The sequence below is a fragment of the Podarcis bocagei genome (genome assembly GCF_964188305.1).
Source record: "Podarcis bocagei genome assembly, chromosome: 7".
NCBI lineage: Eukaryota > Metazoa > Chordata > Lepidosauria > Squamata > Lacertidae > Podarcis > Podarcis bocagei.
In genome coordinates, this window is record NC_138132.1 from 7,924,064 (window position 1) to 7,950,386 (window position 26,323).

Genomic DNA, 26,323 nt, shown 5'->3' on the forward strand with positions numbered 1-26,323 from the left:
CCAAAACTTGGGAGTGAATGAACACAATTGTGAAATTATAAATGGGGTTAAAAAACACAATTATGTTCATGCGTACAGTATTGTCTGTTTTCTAAATGAAGATGTAAAATAGGTGAGTTTTGCTCAGACATGAGAATTTAAAACATGGGTTTGTGAAGCAGGAAGTCACACTTATTCAAAGTCAGTATGGTCTACAACTTAGACAACATTACTGTTTTGTGCATTTTTGAGGCAAAGCATCATATAAATTAAAAAGCAGAGACATCACCTTGCCATCAAAGTCCCGTATAGTTAAAGCTATGGATTTCCCAGTAGTGATGTATGGGCCATAAAGAGCTGGACCATAAAGAAGGCTGATCGCCGAAGAAGTGATGCTTTTGAATTCTGGTGCTGGAGGAGACTCTTGAGAGTCCCATGGACTGCAAGAAGATCAAACCTCTCCATTCTGAAGGAAACCAGCCCTGAGGGCTCACTGGAAGGACAAATCCTGAAGCTGAGGCTCCAATACTTTGGCCACCTCATGAGAAGAGAAGACTCCCTGGAAAAGACCCTGATGTTGGGAAAGATGGAGGGCACAAGGAGAAGGGGACGACAGAGGACGAGATGGTGGGACAGTGTTCTCGAAGCTACCAGCATGAGTTTGACCAAACTGCAGGAGGCAGTGGAAGACAGGAGTGCCTGGCGTGCTCTGGTCCATGGGGTCACGAAGAGTCGGACACGACTGAACGACTAAACAACAACAACAACAATCATATAAATGAATGAATGAACAAATTGCAATCCTCCAGAGTGAGAATTCCCCATCATTCCCCCCTTGAATAACATCAGGAACCACAACCACACAATTCAACAAGCATTCCCCTGAGCTAGATTTCGACAAACCTTCCCTCCCTCTCCTTTTGCCCTCACGGTAACCCAGGGAGTCAGTTCACACACGCCGCCCACAAAAGTATTTGCGAGGCTTACGGGCTGGAAAGGTTTCAAGTGACTGTGTGGAAATCCCAGGCACCCACCCACTCCCACCAGGATCCACCAGATCCTGATCCACGCCCCCTGGGCCTTTTGTTGAGCCTCGGAGGCGATGAGTGACACACTCTCCCCCATGGCTGTGGCCTCCTTCATCCGTGTAATTTAATCTGTTTGTTTTGCCACAATGGTGATTCCTTCTTCCTTCCCATCCGTGCGTTACAAGGGCAAACAGAGCCCAAACACGGCAGGTGCAACACCTTGGCTAGCCGGATATGGCCCTCTTGCTCTGGGCGACGAAGTCCCGCGGCTGTGGGAAAAGTGGGGAACCGCCCAGCTCATGAATGGAGCGATGATGAATGCGCCTTCCTTGATCCTTGTCTGCAGCTAGTCATCGTTTACATGGGGGTTCATGCCAGGAGTCCGTTTTCTTGGGAGGAAAAACATTATGTCTTCTTCTTATTATTACAGTGGTACCTCGGGTTATTCATTCCGGAGGTCCGTTCTTAACCTGAAACTGTTCTTAACCTGAAGCACCACTTTAGCTAATGGGGCCTCCTGCTGCCGCCGCGCCGCTGGAGCACGATTTCTGTTCTTATCCTGAAGCAAAGTTCTTAACCTGAAGTACTATTTCTGGGTTTGTGGAGTCCGTAACCTAAAGCTTATGTAACCTGAAGCGTATGTAACCCAAGGTAAAGGTAAAGGTACGCCTGCCCGTACGGGCCAGTCTTGCCAGACTCTAGGGTTGTGCGCTCATCTCACTCTATAGGCCGGGAGCCAGCACTGTCCGCAGACACTTCCGGGTCACATGGCCAGCGTGACGAAGCTGCATCTGGCGAGCCAGCGCAGCACACGGAACGCCGTTTACCTTCCCACTGGTAACCCGAGGTACCACTGTATTATTATTATAATACGAGGTTTTTTGGATTCCAAGGGCTCCTTTTGCAAAACCTTCAGCCAGAGCTGAAGCTAGTCATCGTATACATGGGGGTTCATGCCAGGAGTCCATTTTCTTGGGAGGAAAAACATGTCTTTTTCTTATTATTATTATTATTATTATACGAGGTTTTTTGGATTCCAAGGGCCCCTTTTCAAAACCTTCAACCAGAGCAAGCGATGACGAATACGCCTTCCTTGATTCTTGTCTGCAGCTATGCATCATTTACATGGGGGTTCATGCCAGGAGTCCATTTTCTTGGGAAGAAAAACATTATGTATTATTATTATTATTATACAAGGTTTTTTGGATTCCAAGGGCCCCTTCTGCAAAACCTTCCACCAGAGCTTTCCAAACTGTACATCACGACACGTTTGTGTGTCAACTGCAGAGAACAGCCTTTGCCAAAGGTGTCATGGGCTTTGAAGGCACTCGAACTCAGGACGAAAGGGAGAAGCATGCTAAGAGGATGGCACGCTTGACAAACCCTCACCGTGATCAACTCCCGCCTGGAAACCTACGTCCCCACTGTGGAAGGGCGTGTGGATCCAGAATAGGCCTCCACAGTCACTTACGGACTCCCTGTTAAAACCGTGTTTATGGAAGACAATCTTACTCAGCTACGAGTGATTGCCAGAGAAATAAAAAAAAGCAGGTGTGTCACAAAAAATGCTCCCTGCAATTCTCCCAGGGCGAGAAAAGGGTTAGTTTAACCTTCGGGTTTGCTAGTAAAACTGAATTACTGCGTCTCAAAATGATGCACGTCTACAAAGTGTGTCACCAAACATGAAAAGATTGGGAAGGCTTAAGCTATGGTCCAAAGAATAACAGAACCATAGAGCTGGAGGGGACCCCGGGGTCATCCAGTCCAACCCCTGCAATGCAGGAATCTCAGCTAAAGCATCCATGACAGATGGCCACCCAACCTCTGCTTAAAAACCTCCACGGAAGGGACACGGGTGGTGCTGTGGTCTAAACCACAGAGCCTAGGGCTTGCTGATCAGAAGTCCGGTGGTTCGAATCCACGCTATGGGGTGAGCTCCTGTTGCTCGGTCCCTGCTCCTGCCAACCTAGCAGTTCGAAAGCATGTCAAAGTGCAGGTGCCACTACCGAGAAGGCCCTCTGCCTGGTTCGCTGTAACTTGGCTTCTCGCAGCGAGGGAACCACCAGAAGGCCCTCGGAGCTGGACCTCAGTGTCTGGGCAGAACGATGGAGGTGGAGACGCTCCTTCAGGTATACTGGGCCTTTGAGGCCATTTAGGGCTTTAAAGGCCAGCACCAACACTTTGAATTGTGCTCAGAAACGTACTGGGAGCCAGTGTAGGTCTTTCAAGACCGGTGTTATATGGTCTTGGCGGCTGCTCCCAGTCACCAGTCTAGCTGCCGCATTCTGGATTAGTTGTAGTTTCCGGGTCACCTTCAAAGGTAGCCCCACACAGTGGCGTAGCGTGGGGGGTGCAGGGGGGGCCGGCCGCACCGGCCGCAACATCTGGGGGTTAGGGTTAGGGGGTGCAAATCCAGGGGTTAGGGGGCGCAAATCCACGGGTTAGGGGGTGCAAATTACTTGCCTTGCTCCGGGTGCTGACAACCCACGCTACGCCACTGGCCCCACATAAAGCGCATTGCAGTAGTCCAAGCAGGAGATAACCAGAGCATGCACCACTCTGGCAAGGCAGTCTGCGGGCAGGGAGGGTCTCAGCCTACGTACCAGATGGAGCTGGTAAACAGCTGCCCTGGACACAGAATTGACCTGCACCTCCATGGACACCTGTGAGTCCAAAATGACTCCCAGGCTGCGCACCTGGTCCTTCAGGGGCACAGTTACCCCATTCAGGACCAGGGAGTCCTCCACACCCGCCCGCCTCTTTCCTCCCCCAAAAACAGTACTTCTGTCTTGTCAGGATTCAACCTCAATCTGTTAGCCGCCATCGATGCACATACAACACAGCTCTTCCCCGGCGGTGTGTGTCCCAATTCCTGACACCGAGAATGGCACTGCGCAAGCCAGGATCATGCTCTGGTGTGCGGCCACCTTTCTTCCATGCACACCTGACCCCAGTAGGAGGTGGTAGCTGATGTGCCAACCTCATTTTGGGCACCCGGCGATCCAGAGGCTCTGGGAGGATCAGGTGAGTTTGCCTTGGGTCTGGCCGTGGCCTGGGTGGGGACGTGGAATACCTGCTGCTGGCTCGCAGTTATAAATAACTGGCAGGCGGGACGGAGGGAGGGAAGGAACGAGGGCACAGAGGCAGCCTGCCCTTTCCCCTGGCTCCTGTAGCCAGAGACTACAAAGGCTCCTTTCATGCTCCCACACATGGGCTGCCGCTGCTGCTGCTTCTGCCACCGCCATCGCACCAGCCAGAGACCAGCCCTGGGGCTGCCCCGTCACATCCAGCACAGATGGGTCTGTTGTTCGGGCAGTTCCACACACCCACCCCAAAGTTGGCATAGGCCTTGCCCACTTGCCCACCGGGCTGAGGGAACCGGAGGCATGCCAGCTTCCTTCCCTTCCCTTCCTTTTCCACACCCCGCCTTTCTTCGAGCAAAAACTCAAGGCAGGTTACATTAAAAAACAAAAAAATCCGTGTCATTAAAATTTGCGCCCAGAGAGCGTGGGGCAACTCCAAACAGCGGAACCGAGGCCCACAGATGAAGCCCGAAGCCAAATAAAGCTGCGTAAACAACGGCTGGAACTTTTTCCCCACTTCTTTCTTCGTCTTTCTTTCGGGTCAAGTCGACGAGATGAAAATATTGCTTTTAATGTGAAAAAATGAATGCATACAGACGAAATTCTGACGGCGGGAAATTTGGAGTCAAATCCATTTGGGAACATCCCTAAAAGGGTTTGGGGAGGGTGGGGGAGAGAAGGTCATGAAGGAAGGGAAATGCTAAAAGAGGCAGGAGAGAGAGACAAGTGCTGTTTCTGTGAGAAGAGAGACAGGTCACAGTATGGCTGAGTGGTTCGAAGACCCCTGCCACAGGGTTCTGTCTTGGGCCCGGTCTTATTCAACATCTTTATCAACAACTTGGATGATGGACTCAAGGGCATCCTGATCAAATTTGCAGATGACACCAAACTGGGAGGGGTGGCTAACACCCCAGAGGACAGGATCACACTTCAAAATGACCTTGACAGATTAGAGAACTGGGCCAAAACAAACAAGATGAACTTTAACAGGGAGAAATGTAAAGTATTGCACTTGGGCAAAAAAAATGAGAGGCACAAATACAAGATGGGGGACACCTGGCTTGAGAGCAGTACATGTGAAAAGGATCTAGGAGTCTTGGTTGACCACAAACTTGACATGAGCCAACAGTGTGACGCGGCAGCTAAAAAAGCCAATGCAATTCTGGGCTGCATCAATAGGAGTATAGCATCTAGATCAAGGGAAGTAATAGTGCCACTGTATTCTGCTCTGGTCAGACCTCACCTGGAGTACTGTGTCCAGTTCTGGGCACCACAGTTCAAGAAGGACACTGACAAACTGGAACGTGTCCAGAGGAGGGTAACCAAAATGGTCAAAGGCCTGGAAACGATGCCTTATGAGGAACGGCTAAGGGAGCTGGGCATGTTTAGCCTGGAGAAGAGGAGGTTAAGGGGTGATATGATAGCCATGTTCAAATATATAAAAGGATGTCACATAGAGGAGGGAGAAAGGTTGTTTTCTGCTGCTCCAGAGAAGCGGACACGGAGCAATGGATCCAAACTACAAGAAAGAAGATTCCACCTAAACATTAGGAAGAACTTCCTGACAGTAAGAGCTGTTTGACAGTGGAATTTGCTGCCAAGGAGTGTGGTGGAGTCTCCTACTTTGGAGGTCTTTAAGCAGAGGCTTGACAACCATATGTCAGGAGTGCTCTGATGGTGTTTCCTGCTTGGCAGGGGGTTGGACTCGATGGCCCTTCTGGTCTCTTCCAACTCTATGATTCTATGATTCTCTTCCCCTCACAGAGGTACAATCCTCAGAGTTCCCTGGGAACAGGGCCAGGACATTTTGCAGCTTGAGGCAAAACCTTCTTGTATATAATATCTGCATATAGCAACAAAATACTGTAGTTAGATTTTATATAGTACTTTAAAGCTAAAGGGACCCCTGACCATTAGGTTCAGTTGTGGCCGACTCTGGGGTTGCGGCGCTCATCTCGCTTTATTGGCCGAGGGAGCTGGCGTACAGCTTCCGGGTCATGTGGCCTGCATGACTAAGCCGCTTCTGGCGAACCAGAGCAGCGCACAGAAACGCCGTTTACCTTCCCGCCAGAGTGGTACCTATTTATCTACTTGCACTTTGAGGTGCTTTCGAACTGCTAGGTTCGCAAGAGCAGGGACCGAACAACAGGAGCTCACCCCGTCACGGGGATTCGAACTGCTGACCTTCTGATTGGCAAGTCCTAGGCTCTGTGGTTTAACCCACAGCACCACCCACGTCCCCATATAGTACTTTACCAGGCTGAAATGCTAAGCCCATTTATAGGGAGCAAGTCCCATTGTACACTCTTACTTCAGAGTAAGCCAGCTCAGGATTCCACTGCTAAAATATTCAAGAGTGAGCGCTTCATGTTATGCTAGGGTTGCCATATATTACAAAAACACCAGAAAAACATGATTTTCTGATTGAATGCCTAAGATCCAGCCTTCTTACGGAAATTCTCCCTGGACATCAATTCCGCCTTTGAAATCCCAGCAATGTCCGGGAAAATCCAGACGTGTGGCAGCCCTACATTATACACTCTCTTGGAATTCCTTACGAAAACCCCATAAGGTGGGACTAATAATAATAATAATAATAATAATAATAATAATAATAATAATAATAATAACTTTTTAATTCAGAATTAAAACAAAACATATTATCCAGAAACATATCATCCTTATTTCCCCCCCCCATTTTTCCTCCCTCCCCCGCTCTCCCCCCACAGAACTCACCCCCCCCCCGACTTCCCTTAGTTCCAGTCTTTGATTTCTCTAAAAATGCTGTTTTCTGCATGTTACACAGTTGTATAGATCCTCAAACCATTTAGCTGATTATTATCAATAAAAGGTTTGTCAATGTTTATTCAAACCCAGGGAGAGGAGACGGTGGAGGAAGATTGGAAGAAATTTATTTGCAGAAATATTGTAAAATTAATGAATGTTAAGGACATTGAAATGAACCGCAGGGGTTTTAGCAACAAAGTAAAATGTAAGATTGGATTAACAACAGATAAATTAATAGGATATGAATTTGCTGAATTAATTTTTTAAAAGGGATACAAGAACGGGAGATGTGAGGAAGTCCGGAAAATAAGCTAATTGAAGATGAGAAATTAAGAAAGAGGGAATTTTTGTTTTTTGTTATTATATGTGTTTTTATCTCTTTTTTCCTTTTCTTTTGATGTGTTTAATGTCTGTATTTTTGTATTGTATTGTTTTTTTTTGTGAATTTGTATTTTCTTTGTCTTTTATTGTGATAACTTAATAAAATAATAAACTTAATAAAACTTAATAATAAACTTAATAAAACTTAATTAAAAAAAAGGTTTGTGAATGTTTATTCAAACCCAGCCAAGGAGTCCAGTTCGCTTTGTTGCGTCTTCAGATACTTTGTAAAGGGTTCCCATTCATCTTTAAAGTCACAGTTATCCTTGTCCTGTAGCTTGTATGTCAGTTTTGCCGGTTCTGCATAGTCCATCAATTATTCTTGCCATGATTCTTTAGTTGGGGTTTCTTCAGTCTTCCATCCTTGTGCTATTAAAACTCTCGCAGCCGTTGTCGCATACATGAAGATGTTTTTCAGCTTTTTTGGCAGATCTTTCCCTACAATCCCTAATAAAAACGCTTCAGGTTTTTTAAACTAATGTTAAATGCAACATTTTCTTCAATCCATTGTATATCATTTCCCAAATTTTTTAAATTACTTTACAATCCCACCACATATGATAAAATGCCCCCTCCTTTTCCTTACACTTCCAACATATATTTGAACTAAAAAAAAAGGTGGGACGTTATTATTATCTCAACATTTCGGACTTGACAAGGGTCAGACTTGACAAGGGTCGGACTTGATAAGGGTGCCTCCAGACAGATTGTGGCTATTCTGCTCAAGAGATTCACACGCACATTATAAATTTAGGTTTGCACAATTAAAGTGGATCAAAGCACTCTGCTACCTCAGTGCAACAAATTCACTTTAAAAATTAAGAATCAAGCTTTTTGCAGTTTGGAAAATGTCAGGGAAATGTTTTTAAAGTGTTTAATGTGAAGACGCAGAAACGCTACCATGCAAATAAATCAGGATGAATGCTCATTGTCGTATAGACGACCCACAAACAAATCAGAATGAAAGCTCAATAAGGGTGGGATATAATCTAACCAGGACGCGGGTGGCACTGTGGGTTAAACCACAGAGCCTAGGACTTGCCAATTGGAAGGTCGGCGGTTCGAATCCCCGCGACGGGGTGAGCTCCCGTTGCTCAGTCCCTGCTCCTGCCAACCTAGCAGTTCGAAAGCACACCAGTGCAAGTAGATAAATAGGTACCACTCTGGTGTGGAAGGTAAACGGCGTTTCCGTGCACTGCTCTGGTTCGCCAGAAGCGGCTTCGTCATGCTGTATGCTGGCTCCTTTGGCTAATAAAACAAGATGAGCGCCGCAACCCCAGAGTCGGCCACGACTGGACCTAATGGTCAGGGGTCCCTTTACCTTTACGTATAATCTAACCACGGCGTAAATTATGTGCAAGCAAATCAGGAATTTTAGATTAAAAAAAAGAAAATTGGAAATTATTTATGTATGCAACAACAGCGGCAAGAATTATATTAGCACAAGCTTGGAAGACAGAGGAAATATAAAACGAAAGAACAATAGCAAGGGAAACGTATGGAATATGCAGAACTGGCAAAATTAACAGATAAATCACATGAAAAGGATAACAAAGACTTTAAAAGAGAATGGGAACCATTTAAGGTGGTACATGACCCCAGTCAAGCTTGCAAAAATCTATCATTTGCCCGATAATAAATGTTGGAAATGTAAAGAAACTGAAGGTACATTCTTTCACCTTTGGTGGACATGCCCAAAGATTAAGGTTTTCTGGGAAATGATATATAATGAACTGAAAAAGGTATTTAAATATACCTTCTTGAAGAAACCAGAGGCCTTTCTCCTGGGCATGGTTGGCCAATTGGTGCCAAAGAAGGACAGAACTTTCTTTATGTACGCCACAACAGCAGCAAGAATACTCATCGCAAAGTATTGGAAGACACAAGATCTACACACTCTGGAAGAATGGCAGATGAAGGTGATAGACTACAAAATGACCTTTGATCACACTTCAAAACGACCTTGACAGATTAGAGAACTGGGCAAAAACAAACAAAATGAATTTTAACAGGGAGAAATGTAAAGTATTGCACTTGGGCAAAAAAAATGAGAGGCACAAATACAAGATGGGTGACACCTGGCTTGAGAGCAGTACATGTGAAAAGGATCTAGGAGTCTTGGTTGACCACAAACTTGACATGAGCCAACAGTGTGACGCGGCAGCTAAAAAAGCCAATGCAATTCTGGGCTGCATCAATAGGAGTATAGCATCTAGATCAAGGGAAGTAATAGTGCCACTGTATTCTGCTCTGGTCAGACCTCACCTGGAGTACTGTGTCCAGTTCTGGGCACCACAATTCAAGAAGGACACTGACAAACTGGAACGTGTCCAGAGGAGGGCAACCAAAATGGTCAAAGGCCTGGAAACGATGCCTTTTGAGGAACGGCTAAGGGAGCTGGGCATGTTTAGCCTGGAGAAGAGGAGGTTAAGGGGTGATATGATAGCCATGTTCAAATATATAAAAGGATGTCACATAGAGGAGGGAGAAAGGTTGTTTTCTGCTGCTCCAGAGAAGCGAACACGGAGCAATGGATCCAAACTACAAGAAAGAAGATTCCACCTAAACATTAGGAAGAACTTCCTGACAGTAAGAGCTGTTCGACAGTGGAATTTGCTGCCAAGGAGTGTGGTGGAGTCTCCTGCTTTGGAGGTCTTTAAGCAGAGGCTTGACAACCATAAGTCAGGAGTGCTCTGATGGTGTTTCCTGCTTGGCAGGGGGTTGGACTCGATGGCCCTTGTGGTCTCTTCCAACTCTATGATTCTATGATTCTATGACTATATGGGACTGGCAGAAATGACCGGCAGAATCCGAGACCAGGGAGAAGAGTCGGTGGAAGATTGGAAGAAATTCAAGGACTATCTTGGGAAATATTACAAAATTAGTGAATGTTAGAATGATATTGGTTAGAATTTAAGTGGTTATCAGCTGTAATGATTACAATAATTGGGGGGGAGAAAGAAAGGTGGAGGATTAAGGGAAAATTAATGGTGAGGATTTGCTGAATGAATAATTTGAATTGGAATACAAAAAGGGGAGGTATGAGGAGGTCGGAGAAGTAAGTTAAAAGAAAATAAGTGAATGGAATTATATGTGTTTTTATTTTTGTATTTTTGCTTTGTGTTTTTTGTATAACCTTTTGTTTTGTTTTGTTTTGTTTTTGTATAACCTTTGAAAAGTTAATAAATATATTATAAAAAAAAGAGAATGGGAACCATTTACAGCATATATGAAGAAGCAACATAAAGAATTGGACTCACTGGCAGGGTTTGAATAAACAAACACAATTGTACTGTATATAAGAAAAAGTAAGATTATCTGTATGGGGGAAATTTTGGGAAACAACACGCAGGATGAGTAATATGGAAATAAAACAAAATGGGAATATGAGGGAAGTCCAGGGGAGAGGGAGGGGAATATGGAAAATTGTAAGAGAAATATTGTTAGAGGATTTATACGTGGAAAACAATATATATATATATATAGGATGTATGCTCAGTAAATAGATTATTCAGAGGAGCCCGTGGTCTAATAACCATGTTAGTGTTGTGTAAGTACATCAGGATACATGCTGAATAAACAGGTGGTCTGAAGGAACCCAGGAGTTGTGTACAAATCATGCATTTAAAGCACATTATTTCTCCTGCCTACTGGGAATGTGGGCTTGGGAGAGCACATATTTGTCTGTCCACCTGTGTGATCCCCCAGATCCCCCAAAGGCACACTTCTCCATTGTCTCCGGAGACAGATGGATGCCAACAATTTCTGCTGCAAAATCCTGGGAACTGCAGTTTGTCCAGCATGTGGGGGCTTGTTGTTAAGTTGTGGGTGAACATATCAGACGACACAGCGATTCTTCAAACAGCTCTTGTTTATTCACAGGCCAGAACAGAACTGAACTGAAGGGTTCAGCCAGCCTGCTTATATAGAGCTCCACTACAACGCAACTGTAACCACTTTCTGTAACTATCCAATCACTGAACGTCACTTTCAATCCCCTATTTGCATATGTGGACCTGAGTGAAAACTATCTAGAGTATCCCCCTACTGGCCCAGGGTGAGAACTTCAGTACATAACACTTGTAGCTCTGTGAGGGGCAAAGTATTATTATCATTATTATTAATAATTTATTGAATTTATATACCGTCCTATACCTGGGGGTCTCAGGGCGGTTCACGGAATAAAATCAAGATACAGAACCATAAAATACCTAATAAAAATATAAACGACCACCCAATAGCCCCCCTCCCACAAAAAAGCACATTTTAAAAGGATGTAAATCAGATCAACCAAAGGCCTGGTTGAAAAGGAACGTTTCTGCCTGGTGCCTAAAGGTGTATAATGAAGACACCAGGCAAACTTCCCTGGGGAGAGCATTCCACAGATGGGGAGCCACTGCAGAGAAGGCCCCGTTCTCGTGTTGCCACCCTCCGGACCTCTTGAGGAGGAGGCACGCGAAGGAGGGCCTCAGAAGATGATCTCAGGGTCCGGGTAGGTTCATATGGAAAGAGGCGGTCCTGTGGTGAAAACACTGCGCTTTCAGAGTGCTATAAATGTATGGTGTGTAAGCAGCAGCAGCAAAACAGCAGAGGTTGCCCTAAGCTTGTGGCTGAGGTGACATTTGAACCCAGCACCCAGCAGCTTACCCGACACGCATAGCTGCTTGTGTAAGAATACGCAACTGGGGCAACGGCTTGCGTTTAAATATAATATTCACACTGAATACCCGACACTGAGACAGTGATTGTGGGAGTGAAGGACCACACATATCTGCTATTTGGGTCCCTGAAGCACAGATTCACACAAAGCGGCAAAACGCTCTTGCAGGTTATTAACAGGATTTTTATTTGAAGTGCATATGCAGAACAAAGGCACAGGGCGATCAGTACGCAACCTGTACAAGTAGTCAGGGTGCGCCCCTTTATATAGATTTGCAAAATAGAATACCACCTGATCTCTTGTAGGTCACCTGATTTCTTGTAAGTCACCTGATTTCTGGGAAATCGAAACTTATAATAAGTTCCTATATTACCATATAAGGTCGTGGTCTTCTCTCCCTCCTTCCTGCAACCTCCCTCATCCTGGTGTGACAATAAATCCTTGTTCCTTATCTCTATCTGCCCAGGCTAGACATTCTGAGGGGCCCATTTGCAATGTAACATTTAAGCATGTCCTTCAATAATAGAACAATTATATTGTAATATGCTCCTTCCGGAGCAGGAGGAGAGCGGGCGAGACGGACTACAAACAGGTGGCGGGCAGGAAGGGATTGCCAAGGTGACAATTGGAGTTTGGCAGGTGGGAACGGCGGGCGATTTTTTTTCTGCGCCCCCTTCGAGTGTTGGAATTCAGCTCCGTCTGTGATTCGTTCCTGGGAACGCCACAACCTAGGAGGCAGACCGTCTCGGGCGTCTGGAGTGGGGGGGAAAACCACATGGCGAGAAATATTTTTATTTTTTGCAAAGCAGACGGTGTACCCCGTCGGCGTTGCTGGTCCCTTGGCTGCCCAGCCTTCCTCACATCCTTGCTCGGTTTCCCTGAAAACATCCGCCTCCTGGCCCTGGTTGCTTGGAGCGGCTTTATATATATCCATACATTATTAAATCAACACCGAGGCCTGTGTCTCTTCCAGGCCGTTGGGCCTCGGAGAACTGGACAGGGGGGGAGACACCAAACACTCGGGCCTTTGTATCCGGCTGGGTGGGCTGGGTGCAGAGACCTTGGCTTCCAGGCTAGGAGCATAAAGATGCTCCTGTCCCGGTTGCCAGTTTCCTTCCAAGGTGCAAGACACGAGGACAACTCAGACGGACAGAGCCGGGGTGGAAATGGACATCGGGCGGAGGGCAGCCGCGGCGGAGCAAAGGAGGGGGCTTCTTGAGAGAAGAAGGTTGCAGTTGATGTGGAAGAAGGTGCGTTCCCAAAGGCAGGCACGAGGGAAAGTTAAACTCACGTCCGTTCCCCCCCTTCGCTCGTGAAGGGACCAGCCATCTCTCTCTCAAGTTATTGGAGTGACGGTTGCGGGAGAGTTTTTCTGATTTTCAGGTGGAAAACCTGCCGTCTGCTCCAGGATGACTGGGCACTGCAGGATTTAAGTATAAGCTGAACAAGTTATAACTTAGGGACATAGCTGTCAACATTCCCTTTTTTTGCGGGAAATTCCCTTATTCCAGCGCCATTTCCCGCTGCTATCCCGGATTGTTAGATATCCGGTAGACTGTCTCCGGGACAGGTGAGGCTGCTGATCCCTTATTTTCAAATATGAAAGTTGACAGCTAGGCTTAGGGAACTAGGCTCTTGGGGGGCCCCCAAAAAATTAAAGGGGGGGAAAAACCCTGAATGTACATTTCCAAAATATAAGATAAAAAACAAAATAAAACCTACATAAAGCAACGGTGTTTTGTGTTGTGTCCGCTCCTATGATGCACCGTATTTTTCGCTCTATAAGACGCACTTTTTCCCTCCTAAAAAGTAAGGGGAAATGTGTGTGCGTCTTATGGAGCGAATGCAGGCTGCGCAGCTATCGCTGAAGCCTGAATAGCAGGAGGGATTGCTGCACAGTGCTCCCTCTTGCTGTTCTGGTTTCTGGGATTCAGAATATTTTTTTTCTTGTTTTCCTCCTCCAAAAACTAGGTGTGTCTTACGGTCTGGTGCGTCTTATAGAGCAAAAATACGGTAAGTCATGGGCCTCGCCTGCTAGCCTGCTCCCTAAAATATCACGGGATTGCTCCTTTCTATATATAGGGTGCCTACATTCTGCATGGACTGGTTGCGTGGCAACATGCGCAAATGGCTTTAGATACCTATTAGGTCCATAAATTACCATATAGCATATATTCAACACGAAAAACAGCGACCATTTGTTGTTGACAAAGGACAGCTGGACATATAAAGGGCCCCATTACCTTCAGTAGCTTAGGGCCTCGTCAAACTTAAATCCAGCCCTGACTGCGAACATACCTTCCAACATGTTTCCGATGAAGATAGGGACATTTCTCGCTCCCCGCCTATTGACCCTCCTCGACCCCTCCATTTTTTCCTCCTCCGGCCCCCCAGAGCATTTCCACTAAATTACACCAACAGTACCAGACCCTCCAGGTGTCCCTATTTTCCAGGGACGTCCCAGATTTAGAGAAGCCGTCCCAGTTTCTGATTTGATCCCTGAATGTCCCGCTTTTCCTTAGGACGTCCCAATTTTCACTGGAGAAATGTTGGAGGGTGTTAGAGATTTAAAAAAACAAAACAAAACATAACAAAAAACCTGGTTCCTTAAGACTCTAAGTCCCAGGATCCTTTAACTGTGTTTTTCCTGCATTTGTCACCCATCCTTGCACAAAGCGTGTTCTCATAGAAGAGAGAGCACGTGTTGCGGATGGGGCCAAACAAAACCCCCAGTTAGTGACCAGCCCATTGAGGGCAATGGGATGGAGCAGATTGGTTAAAGCTGTTGCTGGGGCAAAATTGATGTTGCCAATTTAGGGGTGGGCTTAGTCCCCTTATATAAGCAGGGTCCACAGCTTTCTCTTTCTCTTTTGCTGTGGACATCGGATCTCCCGCCCGCCCTCCCTTGTTTGGGCTTGCGCTTTGACCTTGCTTTGCCTGTCATGGGGTCGTTCGCCTTGGTGCGGGGGCCCAGTAGGAATTTTTCCAATTGGCTGATTAGTGCGTGCCTTTTGGGTTTTGCCTACTGCTTAGCAAATCGTCACAACTTGTAAGGTTGGCGGTTAGGCATTGGTTAAAATTGGTTGGTGGAGGGGTATGGATTGGCTGTGCCTGCCCCTCCAATGCTGCTGCAGACGGGTATTCCGTTAAAGGAATTCTGAAGCTTACCATCCCCCTCGTCCAAACCCTGACGGCAGGGTGCGGGCCGTGTAAGCTTCAAGGAACATGCGCGGAGCAGTGAGAGTCTGTGACGCAGCTCCATCTGACTCTGACCATGTTTCCTCCGGGACTGGCTAAGGAGTCAGTGCTGTCCCCCAAGGCGGGGGGGGGGGACAGGTAGTCATAACCAATGCCTAAGCAACCACTCTCAATCTGTATAAAAATAAAGTTGTGGCCAAAATTATGCCAAAAACCAAAACAAAAATTATGTGTGATGTCTGAGTTATTGGGGTAGGGGCTTTGTGGGACCTCAGCACGCAATGATGTTTTTCTTTAAATAACATTTTACCGTTTCACCAATTTTGCCCAGATCATTTTATTTAAAGGATCCTGAGACTTCTAAGCCTTAAGGAACCAGGTTTGTTAAATCTCTGACAGCGGGTATGGAGTTATCCGGCCCCCGAGCAGTCTGAAGTCATTCCTGTATAAGGAAGGGCTTTTTAAATGTTGAATGTTTCATTATGTTTTTATATATGCCAGAAATAATAAATAAAATTAATGAATCCCCTGCACAATCTACAACGTTGTCTTTTAGGTGTCTAGCACGAAAGCTTTTGCAAATAAGGCTGTTTCACATGTGACAAGTGGGTCACAGTCAGATAATAGCCAACATATTTTCACTTCAGGGTCATAATGATATTATTATCATTATTATTATTATTATTATTATTATTATTATTATTATTATTAATACCCCGTCCATCTAACTGGGTTGCCCCAGCCCCTCTCAATGGCTTACAGGATATATAAAAACATAATAAAAATTTGAACATTAAATAACTTCCCTATACAGGGCTGCCTTCAGATGTCTTCTAAAGGCTGCATAGTTATTTACCTCCTTGTCTTGGGGGTTGCATAACTCCATACCCTCCTAAATTTATCCGATGACAATAGGGACATCCTAAGGAAAAGCGGGAGATTCCGGGATCAAATCAGAAACCGGGACAGCTTTTGTAAATCCGGGACTTTGCCAGGAAAATAAATAAATAAAAGGGGGTGTGGGTATCTGGGGGGTGGGAAGAATTTGGCAATCCCACCCACCATTGAACCCATTGCGTTTTGACTTAATGCCCAGAATGTAAATCAAGGGCTTGCTGTATATTTTTTAGGATCCACCTTGTTCCAGTGACTGCAATTGTTGGGAAACTGCTTTTAATGCTTCATTATATGCCTTGGGACCTTACAGCGAAGGGCGAGAAAGAAACTGAAATACTAGCGATTTTTTTTTTTTTTTTTTTTAGTAAGACATTTTTGGGAACAGTTTATTAAAGCAACCAAGAGGAAATAAGCTGAACCCTTCTGGAAATAAAGTGATGCAAGACAAGCCAGCCGTTTGCTTCCCTGCCCTTCAGGAACACCCCCTTCAGACAAATGTTGTTTTCTTCCTTTCCTTAGCCCTCACCTCAAGGACTAAACCAAGAGGTTGGAGAAAGAGGGAACCAGAAGTAGTTTCAGACACAGATAAAAAGGCACAAACATTTTAAGGATAAACTGGAAGAGGTTCTCGGGAGGAGCTGGAGGTGATCTTCAGCCACTCAGAACCATCCACACCAACTCTTCATAGTTAATGCAGCCATTGCTGTCTTCATGGCCAGCCACAAGCATCTCTACTTCTTCCTCGGTCATCTTCTCCCCTAGAGTGACAAGCACATGGCGTATCTCTGCTCCCATGGCCGTCCCGTTGCCCTCCTTGTCGAAGACCCTCAGCCCCTCCACATAATCCTCAAAGCAGCCTTGATCCTTGTTCTTGGCAGTGGTTCACATCATGGGCAGGAACTGCTCAAAGCTCAGTGTCTTTGCATTCATTTCATCGCTCTTGGGGTTCCCCAGAACTTTCATGACTTCAGCATTGGTAGGATTCTGGCCCAGGGCTCTCATGACATCGCCACACTGGCTGTACAGGATCTTCCCATCTCCAGTTCTGTCAAAGAGGTGGAAAGCCTCCTTGAACTCGGCGGTCTGGTCTTCCGAGAAGTCACACATGATTCGGGCTGCTCGCAGTTCCTCTCGCCTGGTGCTCTGACGCTTCCCTCCTTCCGCCCTGAACGTCTGCAAAGTCTTTCTGCGGGTTGGGCTCTGAGGTCAGCACGCAGGCACTCGCCCCTGATTGGCTGGCGAGCAGCAAAAATGGATCCAAATACTAGCGATATTGAAAAACAAATGAAATTCAGTTTCCTGGGGTTGTGTGCACAGTAATGGGGAGGAATATATAGTGATTTTGGATCAGACTAGCCTATCAGAGCCGGGTCAACTGAAAACAAATACAGTACCTGGTAGACTAGTGGCTGAGGGGGCATCATGAAGGGCTTTTATTGTGAGATGGGTACATGGCATAATTGGCATCAAAGTGCCAGTCTGTATGCCCCCCTCCCTGCTTAATCTAGATTTAGCATTTCCAGGGGGGATCTGGTAAATTAAAAGGAAAAACCTGTTGCCTACAACCTGTTTACAATATTTGAAAAACCTGTTTACAGCAACCCAGAAGCACGTTGGCAGTGTGGTTTCAGGAGAGTCTAAAGTGTTTAAACTGGATTTCTCATATTGTCAATATCTGGAAGAAGCAAAGATCACCAGTGTTGAAGCAATGATTCTTCAACATCAGCTTCGTTGGACTGGTCATCTTGTGCAGATGCCTGATGATCGTCTTCCAAAGCAACTACTCTATTCCAAACTTTAAAATGGAAAGCGTAATGCTGGTGGTCAACAAAAAAGGTTTAAAGACTCTCCCAAGGGAAATCTTTAAAAATGTAGTATAAACACAGACAACTGGGAAACACTGGCCTGAGAGACAATCTTACTTGGCTACGAGTGATCGCCAAAGAAGAAGATGACATGTTTGTTGGTTTTTCCTACTCTCTGCCCTGCATCCTGCATTAAACAGGTTCAGCAGGTGCACACACACATCACAGAGCCTACGGCTTGCCGATCAGAAGGTCGGCGGTTCGAATCCCCATACGGGGTGAGTTCCCGTTGCTCGGTCCCTGCTCCTGCCAACCTAGCAGTTCGAAAGCACGTCAAAGTGCAAGTAGATAAATAGGTACAGCTCCGGTGGGAAGGTAAACGGCGTTTCCGTGCGCTGCTCTGGTTCGCCAGAAGCGGCTTAGTCATGCTGGCCACATGACCTGGAAGCTGTCTGCGGACAAACGCCAGCTCCCTCGGCCAGTAAAGAGCGAGATGAGCGCGCAACCCCAGAGTCGTCCGCGACTGAACCTAATGGTCAGGGGTCCCTTTACCTTTATATATGGGCTTGCACACCAATGTTCTGGATTCCTCCTCCCTCCTGCGTGTGGTGAGCGAGGACCCTGTTGCAACAGTTTAAGAATGATCAGGCTTACTAGCTGCTTTGCTTCTCAATATTCTCTGGGCTGGCCTCTGTTATTTTCTCCTTCTGACAGGGAACCTACTTAAGGACTCTATAGGGGCTCTTGGACACCCCATAAGGGAAAAGGAGCAGTACTTTTCTTATAACATAGACTTGGGCAATGTGCTCAGTTAGACTCCGGACTGAATAGTCTCAAGGACCCCTTGCATTACAGTGGTACAGTGGTGCCCCGCAAGACGAATGCCTCGCAAGACGGAAAACTCGCTAGACGAAAGGGTTTTCCGTTTTGGAGGTGCTTTGCAAAACGAATCTCCTATGGGCTTGCTTCGCAAGACGACAATGTCTTGCGAGTTCCTGCTGGTTTTTTCCCCTCCCCCCCTTTTTCTAAGCCGCTAATCCGCTTATCAGCTGATCCGGTCAGCAGATAAGCCGCTAAAAGCCGCTAATAGCGCTAATCCGCTAATCCTTCAATGGGCTTGCTTCGCAAGACGAAAAAACCGCTAGACGAAGAGAATCACAGAACGGATTCTTTTCGTCTTGCGAGGCACCACTGTACCTCTGGTTGTGAATGGGATTATTATTATTTAGAAGACATCTGAAGGCAGCCCTGTTTAGGGAAGCTTTTAATGTTTAATAGGTTATTGTATTTTAGTGTTTTGTTGGAAGCTGCCCAGAGCGGCTGGGGAAACCCAGCCAGGTGGGCGGGGTATAAATAAAAAAAATTATTATTATTATGAGCAGAATGCAACCCGCGTCTGCACGTGCGCGGGTCGTGATTCGTCGCTTCTGTGCATGCGCGTGACGTCATTTTGCGTGTCTGCGCATGCGCGAGCGGCGAAACCTGGAAGTAACCCTTTCTGGTACTTCTGGGTCACCGCGGAACGCAACCTGAAAACGTTCAACCTGAAGCAAACGTAACATGAGGTATGACTGTTCACTTCTTCGAAAATGTGGCAAGCCTAAGCCGGGCCTGCTGCAGGGTGGAGTGTTTGGGGTTTTGCTCTTTTTGGGGGGGTGCAAGCGGGTCCTTTTGCTCAGTGGGGTTCCCAGGCGGCTGCCCCCCAAGTACTTCCTGGACGGCGCCCGCAGGGGAACCATGCCCACGAGGGGCACCCTCAAGGCGGCAAGAGAAGGACCGGGCGGGAGCAAGCCTCCAGGCCCCACCCAGCTGGCACCACCTCCCTGGCACCGGCCGGAGGGCAGCGGCGAGAACAGCGCCCGGGTTAATGTTTAATGGGTTGCCTGCCCCAGTTTGATGGATTAGCTCTGCCCTTGGGTGGCGGCGCGGTGGGAGAGGCCCTGCTGCTTCAGGCAGGAGGGTTAAGAGTCTATCATGAGGGCTGTATCTTGAGCACACATTCTGTGTTTGCCATGAGGGATTACCTCAGGGCTAGTCCCCCGCCGGGTCAGGTTTCGCACACCAGCCCTTCAATGGACAAGTGCGGACACGGAACCTTCCGGAGAAGATGCCAGGGGCACTGTTGCCAATGAAGAGCCAGGAGCCCACCGTTGCCTCAGGCTATAATAATAATAATAATAACGATTTCATTATTTGTTGTTTTATTTTTTATTTTTAAATTTATTTAATCACTTTTTTATACAAACGACAACTGCAAAAGACACTACAGCCAAAACCATAACAACAATAACACAATTTGACAATTCAAATTTAAATACACCGATATACCTATGGCTGCACCCTTTTAACAATATTCCCCAACTCCTCCCCCCGCTTCCCTCCACTATCCGTCTTATCGCTTAAATATTCATTCCAGATTTCTTCATGTTCATCCATTCTTATTTTGCGTCGACATGCAATTCGTTCGTATGTAGCTAATCTGTCCATATTATCAATCCGTGTGCTCAGTGGAATCTTTTTGCAGCTCTTCCAAGTCATCAAAACAAGTTTTTTTGCTTCTAATATTGCACGGAACATCCATTTTTTAGACGATTTCATTATTTGTAATGTTTAGTGAATAGCTCGGTCGCAAGAGCAGGAGACTCTCGATCCGAAGGTCATGGGTTCGAGACCCACGTTGGGCGAAAGATTCCTGCGTCGCAGGGGGTTGGACTAGAGCGCCCTTCCATTCTGTGAAATCTACACCCCGCCTCAAGCAATTAAGTGTCCCCTCAGGATCTGAGATGTCCGGTTGTTAGTGAGGGCTTCATCCAGGGGTCGGCAACCTAAGGCCCATGGGCCACTAGCAGTTCATGGGGGTCGTTTAACCGGCCCACAAGCCACCCCCAAACCGAGCTGCCTGCTCAGCGAGTCCCCGCGCACTGCGCTAAACTGGTGCAACACGGCGCGAAGACTCGCTTCCACGGCACTGGAGATCACAAGCATGCACACGATCCGGCCCACGGAGGAATCTCCGCTGGAGTAAACCTTGACGACCCCTGGCTTCATCCATCCATCCTTAGAGTATCAGTCTTCCAGCAAAGATTTTGTTGTTGTTGTTTAGTCGTTTAGTCGTGTCCGACTCTTCGTGACCCCCTGGACCAGAGCACGCCAGGCACTCCTGTCTTCCACTGCCTCCCACAGTTTGGTCAAACTCATGCTGGTAGCTTCCAGAACACTGTCCAACCATCTCGTCCTCTGTCATCCCCTTCTCCTTGTGCCCTCCATCTTTCCCAACATCAGGGTCTTTCCCAGGGAGTCTTCTCTTCTCATGAGGTGGCCAAAGTATTGGAGCCTCAGCTTCAGGATCTGTCCTTCCAGTGAGCACTCAGGGCTGATTTCCTTCAGAATGGAGAGGTTTGATCTTCTTGCAGTCCATGGGACTCTCAAGAGTCTCCTCCAGCACCATAAATCAAAAACATCAATTCTTCGGTGATCAGCCTTCTTTATAGTCCAGCTCTCACTTCCATACATCACTACTGGGAAAACCACAGCTTTAACTATACGGACCTTTGCTGGCAAGGTGATGTCCTCTGCTTTTTAAGATGCTGTCTAAAAACACACACACTTTAGTTTTAAATTTCCACTTTTTTATCCCTACTTTGGTATCCCAGACAATTCCTGGGAGGGAGCCATTCTGTTGTTTTTTTTAGCAATCGGCTGCGCAGCAATCTCATGGCACAGCCGGCCGCCATTTTGTTTCTCAGGCTCCTTAGGGTGAAGGGCGGGCAATAAATAAATAAGTAAACATGCAAAGTTTCCGAATGCAGCTACCAAAAAAAAAAAAAAATCCAGTCTGGAGGGGGCTCCCCCAGTTGGCACCCAACGTTATGCAGCTTTTGGTAGCCGGCCAGCAAAAGCTCTCATTTTTATTGGCCCACCCCATAAAACCCTTGTCTTTTTTCACAATCAGTTTCGGGTCTTAAGAGCCTGGTGTCCGCAACTTCTAGCCTCGGTTTCTTTCTCAGCCGAGCCTGTGTAGCTCCCTCCTCACGATAAGGAAAAGGCTTTCATGATAAAAACTGCCGTGAATCAACACTGGTGACTAAACTGCCTCTCAGCAAAACTGGTGCAGGGCCAAAATCTGATGTGGTGGGGAGATCCCAGGTTTGGGAGGGGGCGGGCGATGGAGGGACTCCCTGTGTCACAGGGGGAAAGAGAAGCTTTCAGCCCATCCGGCAGCAAGTCACAATTGTGACGGAGCAAAACCAAAACAAAACAAAAAAACCTGATTATTTGTGTACCAGTGGCGTAGCGTGGGTTGTCAGCACCCGGGGCAAGGCAAGTAATTTGCGCCCCCTAACCCGTGGATTTGTGCCCCCTAACCCTAACCCCCAGATGTTGCACCCGGTGCGGCCGGCCCCCCTGCACCCCCCACGCTACGCCACTGTTGTGTACACACAAAAAATGTGTTGCGCATCAGGGTGTTGACGTTTTTTCTGCTCGTTTCAACCGCCTGCAAATATACAGGACAGAATGGGAGAGTTCTGCTTGGAGGCAGCTTTGAAAGCCACTCCTCACATTTTGCACAAGCAGCAAATGGGCCAAAGGCGAATCTCTGGCAGGAGAAGAGAAGAAAAGATTGAGTATTGTTCTCGGTCGCCTTTATGGAGGGCAGGGGTGTTGGACAGGGTGATAAGGAAGCCACGTTGGTGATTGCTAAACCCAAGAAAGAATCACAATGATGTAGAGCTGAGGGGGAACGAACATGACGCCCTCCAGATTTTGCAGGACTACAACTCCCATCATGCTGGCTGGGGCTATACCCCATGTTGGCTACCCTCTAGCGTAGTGGATCTGTTTTATTGGATCATGGAGATGTAGGTTTGAACCTTTGCTCAGCTACAGCGTTGGGCAACTGGGGGCCAAATCTCTGCCAAACCCGGCTGTCCCTAACCTTGCACCTTCCAGATGTTTTGGACGACTAGGCAAACATCCCAACATGTTGGATGAACTGAATTAACTGCATTTATAGCCCACTTTTTCCTCCCAGGAGCTCCACGTGGTTCTCCCCCTCCATGACAACCCCCACGAAAAATCCCCACGACAACCTTGTGGTCTGGCTCAAGGTCCCCCTTGTGAACATGACATCTGATTGGAGAATTTGAAACCCGTTTTTCCAGGTCTTCGTCTGACCCTCTAACCACTACACCACGCTGTCTATCCCTGGGCATAGGCAGGGGGGCAGCTGCTGCCCCCAATCACGTCAATAAATAGAAATACTTAACTAAAAGTAGAAATTGTGGAAAGATTGTGGCAGATTTTTCAGAGCACTCGGGGTCAAAAGAGAAGTAATTTAAAACAATGGTTGTTGAGACACCACAGTTCAAGAAGGACACTGACAAACTGGAACGTGTCCAGAGGAGGGCAACCAAAATGGTCAAAGGCCTGGAAACGATGCCTTATGAGGAACGGCTAAGGGAGCTGGGCATGTTTAGCCTGGAGAAGAGGAGGTTAAGGGGTGATATGATAGCCATGTTCAAATATATAAAAGGATGTCACATAGAGGAGGGAGAAAGGTTGTTTTCTGCTGCTCCAGAGAAGCGGACACGGAGCAATGGATCCAAACTACAAGAAAGAAGATTCCACCTAAACATTAGGAAGAACTTCCTGACAGTAAGAGCTGTTTGACAGTGGAATTTGCTGCCAAGGAGTGTGGTGGAGTCTCCTACTTTGGAGTTCTTTAAGCAGAGGCTTGACAACCATATGTCAGGAGTGCTCTGATGGTGTTTCCTGCTTGGCAGAGGGTTGGACTCGATGGCCCTTGTGGTCTCTTCCAACTCTATGATTCTATGAGACATTTCATTCCGAATCTGCTAGACAGAGCCAGACAGAGGATGATGACAGGTGGGCCTCCTGCTCCTCACTAACATAAATCCTGTCTCTGCCCATGTTTCTGCCTATCTCTTAAAAAATATATATATTCAAAATTATAACAAGACATATTATCCAAAAACATATCATCCTTTCCCCCCCCATTTTTTCTCCCTCCCCCAACAGAACCCTCCCACCCCACCCCCCAACTTCCCTCAGTTCCAGTCTTTGATTTTTCTAAAAATGCTGTTTTCTGCATGTTACAAAGTTGTATAGATCCTCAAACTATTTAGCTAATTATTATCAATAAAAAGTTTGTCAGTGTTTATTCAAACCTAGCCAAGGAGTCCAGTTCGCTTTGTTGCGTCTTCAGATACTTTGTAAAGGGTTCCCATTCATCCTTAAAGTCACAGTTATCCTTGTCCCGTAGCTTATATGTCAGTTTTGCCAGTTCTGCATAGTCCGTCAATTTTTCTTGCCATGATTCTTTAGTTGGGATTTCTTCCGTCTTCCATCCTTGTGCTACCAGAACTATTGCGGCCCTTGTCGCATACATGAAGATGTTTTTCAGCTTTTTTGGCAGGTCTTTCCCTACAATCCCCAACAAAAATGCCTCGGGTTTTTAAACAAATGTTAAATGGAACATTTTCTTCAATTCATTGTATATCATTTCCCAGTTTTTAAAAATTACATTACAATCCCACCACATATGATAAAATGTCCCTTCCTTTTCTTTACACTTCCAGCATATACAGTGGTACCTCGGGTTACATACGCTTCAGGTTACAGACGCTTCAGGTTGCAGACTCCGCTAACCCAGGAATAGTACTTCGGGTTAAGAGCTTTGCTTCAGGATGAGAACAGAAATCGTGCTCCGGTGGCAGCGGGAGGCCCCATTAGCTAAAGTGGTGCTTCAGGTTAAGTACAGTTTCAGGTTAAGAACAGACCTCTGGAACAAATGAAGTACTTAACCCGAGGTACCACTGTATTTGAACTAGTTTTGTACATATGTTTCTGTCTCTAATTATCTCAGGACAACCCTTCAAGGTGGCCTAGCTTGACAAAGAGAGTCTTGCTCAAAAGGCCTAACCCCAGTTCAGCTTCCTAGTGGAGGTTTCTCCCATCTTTTTCTGAACACTGATATCTCAATATTTCATCTTCCGGTGCATCAAATATCCAACAGCATCATGTCCTAGATTGTACCGCCCTGCTTCCTCTGGAGAACTGGAGCTGGCTGCACCCAACTCAGGAATAAAACCCCATTAAACACACTGGGACTGATTGTCTGGGGAAACCCATTTTGTGCTATCAGGCCGTGCCAAAGATAACCCTGCAGATTCCTCATGAACGCTGGTTTTTGTTTTGGTGGTGTTTTTTTAATAAGTTTTTATTGTTAAAATAATTCATCATTAATACACACATATTACAAATATACAAGCATACAAACATATATTTCATACAATCCTTAAAAGTGTTCAAACATACCTACATTCATTCCCACAGATAATTCCTTTTCCCATCACCATCCACCACCCCTCACCCCACCTTTGTGTTAGACTTCCAATCTACTCAGTTGCAATTTCTTCCCACTTCTATTACTTTCTTTCACACACCTTTAACCTAATTTCATACTTCTTTTTCTATTACACATTGTTATCCATCTTATTTAGTATTTCAGTATTTGAAACGGAACTTGTTTATTCTAATAGGAGTTCTGATTTCTTGATATGGTTTTGCAAGTATCCTTTAAACACCTTCCAGTCCCTGTCTATCTTCTCTTTTGAGGTCTTTCCAATTTCTCCCCTTGTTTTGGATATATTGTAGTACTCCAATAATTTGGCATGCCACTCTATTTTTGTCGGTACAATACCACTTTTCCAATTTTTCGCAATCAATAGCCTTGCAGCTACTGTTGCGTATAAATATAAGGTCTTGTCTTCTTCCTTTAGGCTTCCTGGTACTACGTATTCCCAATAGAAAGCCTTCTGGAACGCTGGTTTTTGGTGGCGGTGCATGTGGAGCGTGCTGCGGGATGGAAACGGTTAAGCCGCAGCGGCTACGTGTTATCTGTGGGGTGGGTCTCTTCCATCGCTACCCCTACCGTCTGTTCTCTTATCTCTTGCGGCCTTGGCCCCCACCTGTCACCGGTGATGCTGTCCGGTTGATCATTAACCAGGACTTCCTGTTGCGGCTGTAGCATGGCAGAAGGGACCAGGTAGTTAGAGAAGGGCGAGAGAACGAAGAAATGGAAAAGAGGAACGAGAGGCGGCCCGGGTCGTCCAGCCTTGCTGGCATCCTGGCTAAGCATCTGCTAAGAGCTAGAAGTCAGACTCAAGAACTCTCAAAACTGGAGCCTTAGCAGACCAGGACTCCTCAAACTCACCTGTTCACTATAAAGTCGCCGTCAACCCTGACCCAAATTCTGGCGTCGTGGACGTCTTAAATTGGAGCAGCAAAGAGGGTGTGGTTTTGCAAAAGGCAGTTATGTTGTGTGGCCCCTTTTTGGGGAGGGAAATAAAGACGTTAGAATGGTTCTTCTTCTGATGCTGTAAAAACAATTGTTTCGAAAAGCAAAGCTCCGTGCCAGTACACTGGTACCTCAGGTTAAGTACTTAATTTGTTCCGGAGGTCCATTCTGAACCTGAAACTGTT

The 26,323-nt window shown here is 46.4% G+C and overlaps 3 protein-coding genes across 3 annotated transcripts in view; 2 read left to right on the forward strand and 1 right to left on the reverse strand.

Moving 5' to 3' along the window:
* Positions 1-26,323, forward strand: part of SYMPK (symplekin scaffold protein) — a 257,360-nt gene that overhangs the window by 177,269 nt on the left and 53,768 nt on the right. The window lies entirely within an intron of this gene.
* FOXA3 (forkhead box A3) overlaps positions 1-26,323 on the forward strand; it is a 114,674-nt gene that overhangs the window by 65,030 nt on the left and 23,321 nt on the right. The gene's annotated exons all lie outside the window — the stretch shown is intronic.
* On the reverse strand, positions 16,386-17,262 carry LOC308591379 (myosin light polypeptide 6-like). Its single transcript, XM_081202105.1, is given in 2 exon segments — positions 16,386-16,895; positions 16,899-17,262. Coding segments are annotated over 2 exon segments (453 nt in total). The 5' UTR covers positions 17,121-17,262; the 3' UTR covers positions 16,386-16,664.